The sequence below is a fragment of the Columba livia genome, chromosome 2 (genome assembly GCF_036013475.1).
Source record: "Columba livia isolate bColLiv1 breed racing homer chromosome 2, bColLiv1.pat.W.v2, whole genome shotgun sequence".
In the NCBI taxonomy this organism is placed as follows: domain Eukaryota; kingdom Metazoa; phylum Chordata; class Aves; order Columbiformes; family Columbidae; genus Columba; species Columba livia.
In genome coordinates this window covers 687,938-700,382 of record NC_088603.1, presented here as the reverse complement: position 1 = coordinate 700,382, position 12,445 = coordinate 687,938, and the positions used below count along the sequence as shown (strand labels likewise).

At 68.9% G+C, this 12,445-nt stretch overlaps 1 protein-coding gene across 1 annotated transcript; it reads right to left on the bottom strand.

The window, feature by feature from the left end:
* Positions 1–608: 608 nt before the first annotated feature.
* Positions 609–11,818, bottom strand: LOC102084796 (zinc finger protein 268-like). The gene is made up of 9 exons (XM_065055220.1): positions 11,498–11,818; positions 10,737–10,863; positions 10,404–10,508; positions 9,071–10,119; positions 5,694–5,805; positions 5,182–5,307; positions 4,595–4,699; positions 3,916–4,026; positions 609–3,201 (listed from the first exon to the last, which is right to left on the bottom strand). Exons 1-9 carry the CDS (start codon positions 11,705–11,707, stop codon positions 1,808–1,810), a joined length of 3,339 nt encoding a protein of 1,112 aa, XP_064911292.1. The 5' UTR covers positions 11,708–11,818; the 3' UTR covers positions 609–1,807.
* Between the last annotated feature and the right edge of the window lie 627 nt (positions 11,819–12,445).

The following is a 12,445-nucleotide window of genomic DNA, read 5'->3' as shown; positions in this document are numbered from 1 at the left end:
AGCCCAATGGCGGCGGGGGCGGGGCCGGGGCGGGGACATCCCGGGGCACTTTTAAGGTCGTTTTGTCAGTCCCAGCGCATCACCGGCATTAGGCGACGTTGGGTCGTTCCGAAGCACCTGGCCCTGCCCAGCCCGGGCCGAGCGCGGCTCATGAAACAAACCAGCGACACCACGGAATTCCGTGATAAACGCGTCAGAGGGACCCTCCCCCTGGGCCATGAGGTTGAGAAAGGATCCCCCTGTACTCTAAACTAAAGGCGGAGTCTTGGTGTGGCTGGTTCTGGACTTAGTCTCAGACTTGGTCGATGGTTTATGTAAAGGATTGTATATGCACTACCAGTGATTTATTTCATGTAGCTGAGATTCCCAAGTTCCAGCACGCTGTTCCGGTTCACTTACACAGTGTGTGACGCAGTGAGGACTCTCTCAGCCCGGAGGGGTCACCCCAAGCAGTGTCCCTGCTCCGGGGACATCCCGCGGGCATAGAGCTCCCAGGGCTCCCGCCACCCTCTGTGCAGCGAGACGATTGATCACGGCGAGGACCGGTGAGCCAGGGCCAGCAGGAGTAACAAACACCAAACTGTACCAGCCCAACGGGCTCCCTCGTGTTTGCTTTTCACTTTTTATTGGTTTCTAGATTAGAAAAGAATGGAGATATAAATACACGTGGTGCTCACCTGCTGATTCCAAGGGCTCACTGGAGGGATTCCCACATGTCACTGAAGCCACCCCTGGTCCCCAGCGGCGGTACCAGCCCCCCCCAGCCCAGCACTTGCCATCCCCCAGGGCTCCACGCGGTCAGGAAGGGGTTAACCCGCCCCCCACCCTGGCAGGCAGCTTTGGCAAGTGGCTTTACGCCCCTTCACACATGGGGAAACTGAGGCAAGGAAGCCATGAGCGTGGCATTGAGCTGCACGGCAAGTCGGAGAAGAGAGCTGGGGGGCCACGGTGCCCCCGGGGCCTCTCACCTCCACAGCCCCTGCAGAAACACCCCTGGCAGAAACCCCGGCTGGAGGAACGAACCCGGGCACGCAGCGGGCGCAGGAAGGGAAGGATCCCACCAACGTGGCTTAGTGACGGTGCTGGGGGCTGCGGGGAACAACAGGGGGTGCTGAGCCGCCCCCAGCGGGGTCAGCCAGCCCACAGGGAGCACCGCAGCACCAGCTGCGCCCACAGCAGGGTGGTCTGTGTGGTGCTGGGGGAGCTGTCGGTGCTTCTCCGAGTCCAGCATCCACTGTGGGACAGGGAGAAATGACAACACTCACTTCAGAATGGCCCCTTTCCAACCAGCAGCTGAACGGGGGTCCCTCGGCACAGACAAGGGGTTCCGTGTCCGCCGCGGCAGGGAGGGTGGCACCGGGGTCGGGGAGCAGACTGGGGACAGAAATCCCGCTGAGGGGACAGCCCGGTGCTGGGGACAGACAAGGTGATCCCAATCTTCGCATCTACCCATTGCAATTCACTTTTCAAAGGTTTTGAAAGCACAAATGAGACAGCCGAGCCTCGGGTGGGGGACGACGAGTTCCCCCGTGAGCTGGGATGGGAACGGTGCCAGAGCACAGCCCCAAGTTTCCAGCCTGACCACATGTCCCCATGAGCAGCTGGTAGCTCCTCCAGCGCCGCCACAAGCATTCCCGCTCCCACCCCGGCCAGTGCCCCCTCCCCGGGGACTGGGACCGAACCACTGTGTCCGACAGCCGGGGAACCACCGGCCCCGACAGGTCTGGGTCTACAGTGATGGAACTGTTCCTCATGCCGTGGCTCCAGCTGCAGGCATGTGCCACGGGCGGGACGCCGGGCTCTCCCTCTACTTGCACTGGGACAAGGCTTCCAGCGGGAGCTGCGCACGGGACACCAGCAGCGGGTGCACGGGGAGGAAGGGGCCGAAGGACTCTCCCTCCCGGTAGCAGGAGAGGATCCTCTCCTCGGTGTGTGCGCCCTGGTGCACCAGCAGCTCCTTCTTGTGCCGGAAGACCTCGCCGCACTCGGTGCAGGGATAGACCCGCTCCACCGTGTGCGTGAGGTGGTGGGTCCGGAGGTTGCCCTTGTACTTGAAGCTCTTGCCGCACTCCAGACAGGTGAAGGGCCGCTCACCTGTGTGGATGCGCTTGTGCTTCATCAGCGTGGTCTTCAGGTTGAAGGTCTTGCCGCACTCGGGGCAGACAAAGGGGCGCTCGCCGGTGTGGATGCGCTGGTGGGTGATGAGGGTGCCCTTGCGGTTGAAGCTCTTGCCACACTCGGTGCAGGTGAAGGGCTTCTCGCCGGTGTGGATGCGCTGGTGCTTGATCAGCTCGCCGTTGTGGCTGAAGCTCTTGCCGCAGTCGGCGCAGGCGAAGGGGCGCTCCCCGGTGTGGATGCGCTGGTGCCGCGTCAGGTCACCGTTGCGGCTGAAGCTCTTGCCGCACTCGGAGCAGCCGAAGGGCCGGTCGCCGATGTGGATCTTCTGGTGGAGGATGAAGGTTTTCTTGGCACAGAAGCCCTTGCCGCACTCAGCGCAGATGAAGGGGCGTTCGCCACGGTGGATCTTCTGGTGCGTGATGAAGTTGGCCTTGCGGTTGAAGCTCTTGCCGCACTCAGTGCAGGTGAAGGGCTTCTCACCGGTGTGGATGCGCTGGTGCAGGATGAAGGTCTGCTTGGAGCAGAAGCTCTTGCTGCAGACGGTGCACTCGAAGGGCTTCTCGCCGGTGTGGATGCGCTGGTGCCGCATCAGGTCGCCCTTCTGGCTGAAGCTCTTGCTGCAGACGGTGCAGGCGAAGGGCCGCTCGCCCGTGTGCACCCGCAGGTGGGTGATGAGGTTCCCCCGGTGCTGGAAGCTCTTCCCGCACTCGCTGCAGGTGAATGGACGCTCGGCCGCGTGGCCGCGGGGCCGCCGAGCCGGCTCAGCTCCGGGGGTCACGGTGCCGTCTGCCCTGTGTGCAGATGGGGGGGTCTGCCCCGTGCTGCCCGCCGGCACCGCCGGAGCTGTGCCCGTCTGCAGGCAGAGCCCTTGGCGTTCACTGACGGCCGGCGGACCCCCGGGCGCTGCCGGGCTGCGCCGGAGCTCAACCACGGTGCCCTGCGTCTGCCGCACCGTCCACTGGCTGAGGTGGGGCCGGGGCCTGCGGGACCCCCCCAGGGCATCCCCCGGCCCCGGCGCCAGCTCAGCCGCCTCCGCTTTCAGCTCCTCTGGCTCCTCCTTGGGACACCGTGCACCATCGCCACCTGCCGAGGGAAGGAGAGCCCTGCGTCACCTGCCGCAACTCCAGAGCCCTCGGGGACACCCCCACGGCACGTGCGCCCCCTCATAGCTGCGATCACCCCCTCATAGCTGTGTTCACCCCCCATAGCTGCGTTCGCCCCCGCAGCCCCACTCCCTCTCGGGACGCTGTCAGCACAGTTCCCAGGCGCTGGGCCCATGGACACAGTGCAGACCCCCAACCCATTCCCCCACAGGACCAGCGCCATGGTTGGGTTAACGTGTTCCAGAGTGTTGGGTGATGGAGGAGCTGGGTGAAGCCACCCTGTCCTCAGCACCCAGTTGGGTCCCACCTCTCCCTCCCGCCCAGCGCCAGGTCCCTGCACACCCAAAGGTGCCCTGTGCAATCCCTCCTCCCAGGTCAGAACTGCAGAGACTCCCCCCCGTCCAGCCCAACGGTCCCTTTGCTGCCACCAGAGGCACCTCCAGAGCCCCTGGGCCAGGTGGCACCAGCACAGGGGCAGCGGGAGCCGCGGTGCTGGGATTCCCTGGGGAGGAGGAGGAGGATGGACGCGGAGACCTGGGGGATTTGCTGTCGGGAGGTCTGTTTTGGAGCCGGTGGCAGGGGACTGCAGGGGACGGCATCGCCACCAGGGACCCCCGGAGGTGCTCAGAGCCTTCGTGCAAAGGGTGCAATGGTTTCTGGCTGCTGAGGCTGCCTGGACCAGCAGCCGACCCACCTGTGCCAACGTGGTGGCCGGGAGCTCCGGGGTCACCCGGACCGTGGGGACACCCCATGGACGACTCCTCCTCTGGCTCCACCTTCACGATGAGCTCGGGTTTGGTGTCGCCTGCAGGCACAGAGCGTGGGGCTGGGGGGAGGCAGGGCCAGGGGGTCCCACAGAGCATCCCCATCCCCCGGGTGGCAGAGGACAGTGTCACAGAATCACAGAATCATTTTGGTCAGAAAAGCCCCTCAAGATGATTGAGTCCAAACGTTCCCCACCCCAGCACTGCCCCATGTCCTGAGAACCTCATGTCCGTCTGTCCAGCCCTCCAGGGATGGTGACTCCAGCACTGCCCTGGGCAGCCTGTTCCAATGCCCCACAGCCCTTTGGGGAAGAAACTGTTCCCAGATCCAACCTCAACCTCCCCTGGGCAACTTGAGGCCGTTTCTTTGTGTCCCTGTCTCCCCTCAGCTCCTGTTCTCCAGCTGAACCCCCGGGTCCCTCAGCCCCCCAGCACTGTGGGTGCCCAGGGATGGTGGGGTGCCCACCCAGGGGTCAGGGGGGTGGCTCCGCCACACCACCCCCTGGCCGGTGCCCTCTGCCAGGGCAGCATCCCACGCCACACCCGACACCCCCACATCCAGCTCCCCGACTGCGCTCCCGCTCCCCACCGGTCCCCAGCCGCACTCACAGGCTGTGGGGTGCTGGGGCACGTCCCCCCACCAGGCGCTGGGGCTGGCACCGCCGCACGCCCCGTCCTCAGGCTCGCGTTTAACCCCGACCTCCGCCTTGGTGCCTGCGGGAGGGAAGGGACGGCCCGTGTGTCCGGCCGGATGGACCGGGCTCAGGGACGTCCCCAGCTCTGCCCATGCTGACACCGGCACCGGCGCCGGCTCCGCTCACTGCGCCTGACCCCGGGTCTGGGAGCTCCTGCAGCCCCTGGGCAGGGACCCCAGCCCCCAAGGGAACACGGGGGTGTCCCCCTGCCCCGAGTCGGGGGCTCTGAAACACCCACAGTTATTAAACATTCATTATGTGAGGAAAGGAACAGCTGCTTTTCCTCCAGACAGGAATTCCTGGTCACCAAACAGCGCTGGGCGCTCCCTGTCCCCATACAGCTCCCCAGTGCCACGGGTGTCCCACATCCCCACAGAGGCACCACCCGCAGCAGTCGGTACAGGACGTCACCCCGACAGTCCGTACAGGACAGGGGGCTCGACCCCCGCGGGCTGCGGGTCCCATCGAGCTCCCAGTCCCCCCAGTGCCCATGCTGCTCACCAGTGCTCGGGCTGCTGGGGACACCGGCAATGGTGGCATCCAGGCCCTGGGGACACCCAATGTAGGACTCATCCTCCGGCTCTGTTTTCACCACGATCTCGCACTTCACGCCAGCACAGCCCTTTCCTGAGGAAGAAGAGGAAGGCGAAGCTGCTCTGGGGCTCCGGGGCAGCCCCGTGTCACCGGCGGCTGCACGCGGTGCCACCGCAGCCCTGCGCCGGGCATGGGGACACGAACCCGCCCACGCAGATACTGTGGAGGGAAACCAGGGGATTAAGGCACAGAGCCCCCCAGCCGCAGGCAGCACCCGCGCGTCCTGCCCCGGTGCCCAACGAGGACCCGCACCCAACTGAAGCCGCCCTGGTGTGGCACTGGCACAGCAGCCCCACACCAGCACCCTGCTCAGCTCCACGGGACACAGTGGCTCAGCTCTAGGGTCCCAGGGTGGGTCCTGTGACACCCCCATGGTGCCAGGGCAGCCAGGACCCCACGTGAGCTTTCTGAAGCCTCACCTGTGCCACCGGTGTCAGGCGTCCCCCCAGGCCCAATGTCCTGGGGATCCCCCCCAAACGGCTTCTCCTCGCTCTCCATCCTCGGGGGTCCCGGGGGTCCCTCCAGAAGAACCTGTATGAGGGATGGGAAAGTCTCCTCCAGCCGTCCCTGGTGACAGCGGCTGCTCCGGGGTCACCTGCCACCGGCCCCCTGCCCCAGCACGTCGGACTGTGCCAATCCCCACTTCCCCACACCCCGTCGCCCCACAGCCACCCCACGGAGCTGCTGCCAGCAGTGGGGCTGAGGGGAACAACACAGGGGCAACACGGCACGGGGTGGCAAGGGACCAGTGCCAGGTCACACTGCTGTCACCTAAATCGCTGTCCCCAGACACTCTGTCCAGCCCAGCAGCCGTAGAGGCAGCGGCGGTCACGGAGGCAGCGGTGGCAGTGGTGGCACTGGAGGCAGTGGTGGCAGCGGAGGGTGGGTATGAGCAATGACAAACCTCTGAGAAACAGAGATTGAGAATGAAAGTGGTGCAGAAAGGGGTGAGGGTGAGAAAGTTCCCCGTCTGTGGGATGAGGTTCCTCTGCCTGGGCCTGGGACCCGCGTCCCACACAATGGGGATTAACCCTGGGACAATTCGGGCATCAGCTCAGCAATGCTCCACTCGCTCCCTGCAGAAAGTGCTGCTGGGGGACCGGTGGCATCCCCAGCACCGGCCACTTGTCTCCAGCCCCCTGGCACACGCGGCCCTTGGGACACGCAGCCCCCACGCCGCCGGCTGCCACGCCAGAGGCACGCGAGCACCGTGCCAAAGCCACCAGCAGCACCGGCGCTGCCAGTCATGTGCGGGGGCACGGCCAGCCCCATCCCGCTCTGGCCCATGGACAGGGAATTTCGGATGCACTAGGGCAGAAGCTGGCACAGCTTCCACCTTATCTGCACCCCTGAAACCACAGACCTGTAACACTCATCCCATTGAGGCCCCGGGGAAGACAAACCACAGCACCCCAAAGCCCATCTGCACCTATGGCACAGCCCCCTGCCCGGGCCGGGACCCCGGGGTGCAGCGGGGTCACCACCTGCCCTGGGTCACTGCGTGCCCCTGCCCGCACCCTTTCCAAAGCACGGGCAGCAGGTCCCGCGGTCTGAGGCCACGGCAGAGCTGCCGGGGGCTCGGCAAAGGGCCGGTGCCGCATGGCTGCTGTTGGAAGTGTCGGTTCACACCGGGGCTCAGCCCACACCAGAGCCGAACGTCTCGTTAAACAAAATCCACTTCATCGAATACAGCCCTGGACTTTCCAGCCACACAACAGCCGGTGTCACTCTGGTTTATTTGGTGGGTTTTCTAGGGCTCGGGGCAGGCACTGCGAGAACAAGATGAACGTCCCTGGCTCTGGGTCCCGCACGTGTCCCCACCAGCACCCTGCAGAAAACCGCCCGGTTTGTGATGAGCTGCGGGGTCCGGCCCCGTGTTGGCACGGCGGGGCTGGGGGTGCTCAGTAGGTGCCAGAGCACGGGGTGCGCATACACCCCTCACCCTTCCCACGGGAACACGGGGCCCCGTCCCTCGCGCTGTCCCCAGCAGTGCCAGAAGATCCCCCTTCCCTGGGGTGCCGGCCCCCCGACCCCCCGCGTGGGGGGCTGCACCCCCCGAGCCCCCACCTGCCCGGCGCCCCGGCTGAGCGCCCCCTCCCCAGCCCGGCCAGCAGCGGCAGCCCCAGAACCAGCGCGGCTGCTGGGACCGCTGGAGCTGTGGGGGTGCTCGGCCCCGCAGCACCAGCCCCAGCAGCGTCCCAGTCCCGCACCCACCAGGGGACGGGGACGGGCAGCCCCGCCCGGTGTCCCCAGCCCGCCCCGCCCGGTGTCCCCAGCCCGCCCCGCACGGTGTCCCCGCCCCGCCCCGCACGGTGACCCCAGCCCGCCCCGCACGGTGTCCCCCAGCTCCCGATATATCCCCCCGGGCTGTCCCCGCTGTGCTCCCCCTCCTGGTGTCCTCGTTCCCGGTGCCCCCCGCCTGTCTCGGTGCCCCCGTCCCGGTTCTCCCGCCTGTCCCGGTGTCTCCCCCCGTCCCGATGTCCCCGTCCCGGTGCCCCCGCTCACCGGCGGCGCTCAGAGGGGCGGCGGCCGGGCCACCGCCGCCGATGGCCGCCGAGCGCAGAGCGGAGCGGGGGGCGGTGCACGGGGCGCGGCAGACAAAGGGCTCAGCCCACGGGCTGCCGGGAGCTGTAGTCCGGCCGGGCCCGTGTCCCGGGGTGCCCCGGTGACCTCCGGGATGTGCCGCTGTCCTCCGGGATGCTCCGATGTCCTTCAGAATGTCCCGGTGCCCCCCGGGATGCTCCCGTGTCCCCCACCCCGGGATGCTCTGGTGTCCTCCGGGATGCACCAGTATCCCGGGGACGTGGGGACATGGATGTTGTGCAGCGGCTGGAGAAGGGGTGCGGGCTCCCGGGGTGCCGGGTCTGGGTGCCAGAGAGGGCAGAGGGGCAGGAGGGGGACATGCCAGCTGCTTGTCACGCACCCGACGGCGGGGCTGGGACAGCCTCACCTGGGGACAGCTTCGGCCAGGGGGGCTGAGCCGGGAGGCAAGAGTGCGGGATGTGGTGCTGGGAGAAGCGGGGACCAGCCCAGAGCAGGCAAAGGCCTCCTGGGAGCTGCCCCGTCCCTCCAACACCCATCGGGGTCAGCAGCCCTGGGCAGCGCCGGGGCAGCCACCAGCCCGGGGTGCTCTGTGGGGTGGGGGATGCACTCAGACCGGGGGTCCCACCGGTTGGGCACACGGCCACTCTGTGCACCCCAGGGTCCCAGCTCTCCAGCTCTGCACCCCCGGTTCGGGGCACCCCGTGGCCCCAGGCTCACAGCCCCGCAGCACCGGGCGGTCTCACCGGAGCGCAGCCCAGGCTGGGAGAGGTGGGAAATGGCTGAAGGGCAGGGATGGGGCCACCCACCGCCCCCGTTTCACCAAGCCAGTGCCTAGCAGCATCCACTACACCCAGGGGAGTGGGTTGGGTGAGCGTCCTGGGTGCTGCTCATCCCACAGAGCCCCCTGGCAGCCCCCAAGGGGAAGACCGAGGCCCAAAATCTGGGCAGGGCTGAGGGGCTGCAACCCACGGCAGCTGCAGACGGGGCCTCCCGCCCGGCTGCGAGTCCAGACCCCACGCTGCAGTGCTCAGTTCTGGCTTTAAATACAGACAACAAGGAGCCCCCGCAGCGGGGCAGGGCGCTGGGGGATCGGGAAGGGTTTTCTGGGGTCTGAGGGGTGCGGAGTGTGGGGCTCACAGGTCCTGGACGTGCCCTGCATGAAACCGCGGGGAGGAGGCAGAAAATGTCCTGCAGGGGCACCGGTCCCTCCTGCCCCGCTGCAGCCCCCCAGGGCCCTCCGCACGGGTTAAACCCCGGCCAGAGCAGCCACAGCTACTGCTGGCAGCCCCCCCCCAGTGTCCCCTGCCCCAAGGGTCCCCACGTCCCCGTCGCGGTGCGCCCGCAGGTGCAGCCGCAGTTTGCTGCGGGAGCCGAAGCTCAGGCGGCACTGCGCGCAGGTGAAGGTCCTGCAGCGCCGGTGCAGCTTCTTGTGCGTGATGAGGTTGGCCTTGTTGCCGAAGGTCTTGTCGCACTGGGCGCAGGCGAAGGGCCTCTCGCCCGTGTGCACGCGCTGGTGCACCAGCAGGTTGCTGCTGCGGCTGAAGCTGCGGCCGCAGTCGGGGCAGGTGTGGGCGCGCTCCTGCGCGTGGCTGCGCTGGTGGATGACCAGGCTCTCCCGCCAGCTGAAGCTGCGCCCGCAGCGCCCGCAGAGGAAGGGCCGCTCCTCGCAGTGGGTGGCGCGGTGCCGGCTCAGGCTGGCCTCGTCCTCGAAGCGCTTCTGGCACTCGGGGCACTGGTGGTGCGCGCGGCCGGCGTGCTCCTTGCCGTGCGCCTGCAGGTCACGCTTGTGGTGGAAGCTGTCGCCGCAGAGCGCGCAGGTGTGCCGGCCCTCGCCGCCGTGGCTGGCCCGGTGCCGCAGCAGGTCCCCCCGCAGGCAGAAGGTCCTGGCGCACTCCGTGCACGTGTGCCGGCGCCAGCCCCGGTGCTTCTTGTGCGTCAGGAGGTTGCGGTGGTGCCGGAACGCCTTCCCGCAGGCGCCGCACTGGTGGGAGGGCGCCAGGCGCGCGTGTTCGTGCTGGTGCGCGCTCAGCTTGGCCTCGTCCTCGAAGCTCTGCCTGGAGGTGCAGCAGGTGAGCAGCCCCCGGCCCCCCGACACCTCCAGGGGCCGCTCCTCCCGCTCCCAGCCCGGCAGCTGGCGGGGGGCGTCCCTGGCCCAGGCCCCCAGCCCCATGTCACACCAGCGGGAGCAGAGCAGCGGGTACCCCGACTCCTCGGCCGCTCCGGCTGGTGACGCAGGCAGGACGCAGCGTCCTTGGTCCTCAAACTCTGATGGGTCCTGGCCAGGAGTCCCGCCGCAGGCAGCTGTTGGGAACAAGGGGCAGCCATGGCGGGGGGTGTCCCGGGGGGGGGCACCACCAGCACAGACCTGTGACAATCCCTGCACCCACAGCCTCCCCCCCACCCCTGCGACACCCATGGGACAACTGGGCAGGGTGGGACACCCAAACCCCCGGCGGGATGTCAGACAGGAGCTCATCGGGGGGGTCTGGCTGTGACCAGCCCCCTCGTGCTGCGCTCGGGGCTTCTGCCTGTGACTCACTAAATCAGCCCCGATTCCCCAGCCCGGTGCCCCCACGGTCACTCACAGGTGCTGGAGCTGTCCGGAGCTCCGCTGTCGGCACTGCTGTAGGGGACGCCCTCGCACGACTCCTCCTCGGGATCCATTTTGTAGAGGAGCTTGGACTCGCGATCTGTGCAGGAGAGAGACACCTCAGTGTGCCCAGGGAGCGTCACTGTCACCAGGGGCCATGGGGACATGATCAGGCGCTGTGGGGACAGCAGGGTCAGGAGGCTGACACCTCCCGCACCCTGGGGAGCTGCCGGTGACAACCCCGGCCATGGCAGCGGGGGCTGCAGACCCCCGGCTGAGCCTCCGGCCCCCCGGCTCCTGCCCAGGCCCCCCAGAGGCGAGTCCTTACCCAGGCTGGTGACCAACTCGTAGTTGTCCAGCATCACCTCCTGGTAGAGCTCCCGCTGCCCCGCCGACAGCCGGACCCACTCCTCGGGGGAGAAGTAGATGGCCACATCCTTGAAGGTCACCACATCCTGAGAAACAGAGCGGGGCTGCGGGGACCTGGGGACCGGCAGGGGGCTGGCATGGTCACCCCCTCTCCCCGGGGCCACGCGGAGCTGCAGCACGCCACCGTTCCCGAGTTGTCCCCATCCTGCTCAGCCCCCTGGCTGGGCACAGGGCGGCCGGGGCTGCCGGGACGGTCCCGGGAGAGCGGGGCCCCGGTTGTCCCTGTGCCCAGGCAGGGGCCATGCCCGCCCGGCCGCCCCCCCGCGCTGAGCACAACCAGGGCGTTGGGGCCGCATCCAGCCCCGTTTGGCCACCGGCTCAGCACCCGCCAGAAACGGGGAAACCCTCTGTCCGACCCGCCGGGCTGGGCCACCGGGCACCGGAGGGGCGGGAGATGCGGCGGCCCCCGGGGGCACACGCAGCCCCCGCTCCTCCCGGCCGTACCGCGGGCTGCCGGGGCACACGGGCAGCCAGAGCCACGGCCGAGCCGCGGACCCGGAGGAGCAGCCCGGGAGGAACCGGAGGGGCAGCGGGGGAGCTGCCGCAGGGACCGGGCTGGGACAGGGACCGGGATCGGGATCGGGATCGGGGCAGGGACCGCGAACCCCCGCCCGGCCCCGCCGCCCCCGGCTGGTCCCGGGGGAGCCCGTTCGGCCTCACCTGCTGCATCTCTGCCCGGGGCCGGCGGCGGTGGCGGAGGCCCCGGCACGGAGCGGCGCGATGGCGCCGGCGGAGCCACGACCGGGGCGGGGCCGGAAGGCGCCGGCGGGGGCGGGACGGCAGCGGGCGGGCGGGAACGGGAACGGGCGGCACCGGGGAGCGGGAGCATCGGGCAGCGGCAGCACCGGGCGCCGGCAGGACCGGGAGCATCGGCCCGGGCAGAGCCGGGATCCGGGAGCACCGGCAGCACCGGCACCGGTGACGGGAGCCCCGTCGGAGCCCCTGGCGGGGCAGCACCGGGGAGCGCCAGCAGCGGGCACCGGCAGCCGCGCTCCGCGGGCATCGGCCGCAGGGAAGCACCCGTGACCGGCTGGACCGGCGTGGGGGCAGCAGCCCTGGGAGGAGCGGGGCCGGTCCGGGGACACTCGGTGAGCCCCGGGTGAGCAGCAGCTCCTGGTGACCTGGGGGACAGAGGGGCCCGAGCCCGACCGGGGCCTCTCCAGCCGGACCCCTCGCTCAGGCGAGGTCCGTGTCCCCGGGACCCGCTGCCCCTCCTGCCCCCACAACGCTCTGACCCGCGTTTGGCCGGGTCCCCCCCGGGCACGGCCTGGGTGCGCTGACAGTGTCCCCAGCTGTCCCGTGTGACAACGGGGACCTGCCCGCAGCCGCGGGGATCCAGTGGGTCCCGTGCCGAGGACTCTGCCGCCGCTCATGCCTGCGCTGGCGGCGGCTGCGGCCCCGGGGCCGCTCCAAGCGACCCCCCGCGGCCCTGGCTCCCGGAGCACCCGGCCTCGCTGGTTCGCTGCCGGTGTCACACCAGGGTCCGGCTTCACTGTCAGCCCCTGCCCCGAGATCCCCCGGGGAGAGGAACCGGGGGCGACTTCACGTCTGAGGGGGGGACACCCCAAATCTGGGGGAGATGCAGGTGGGAACTTGGCCGGGCAGAGG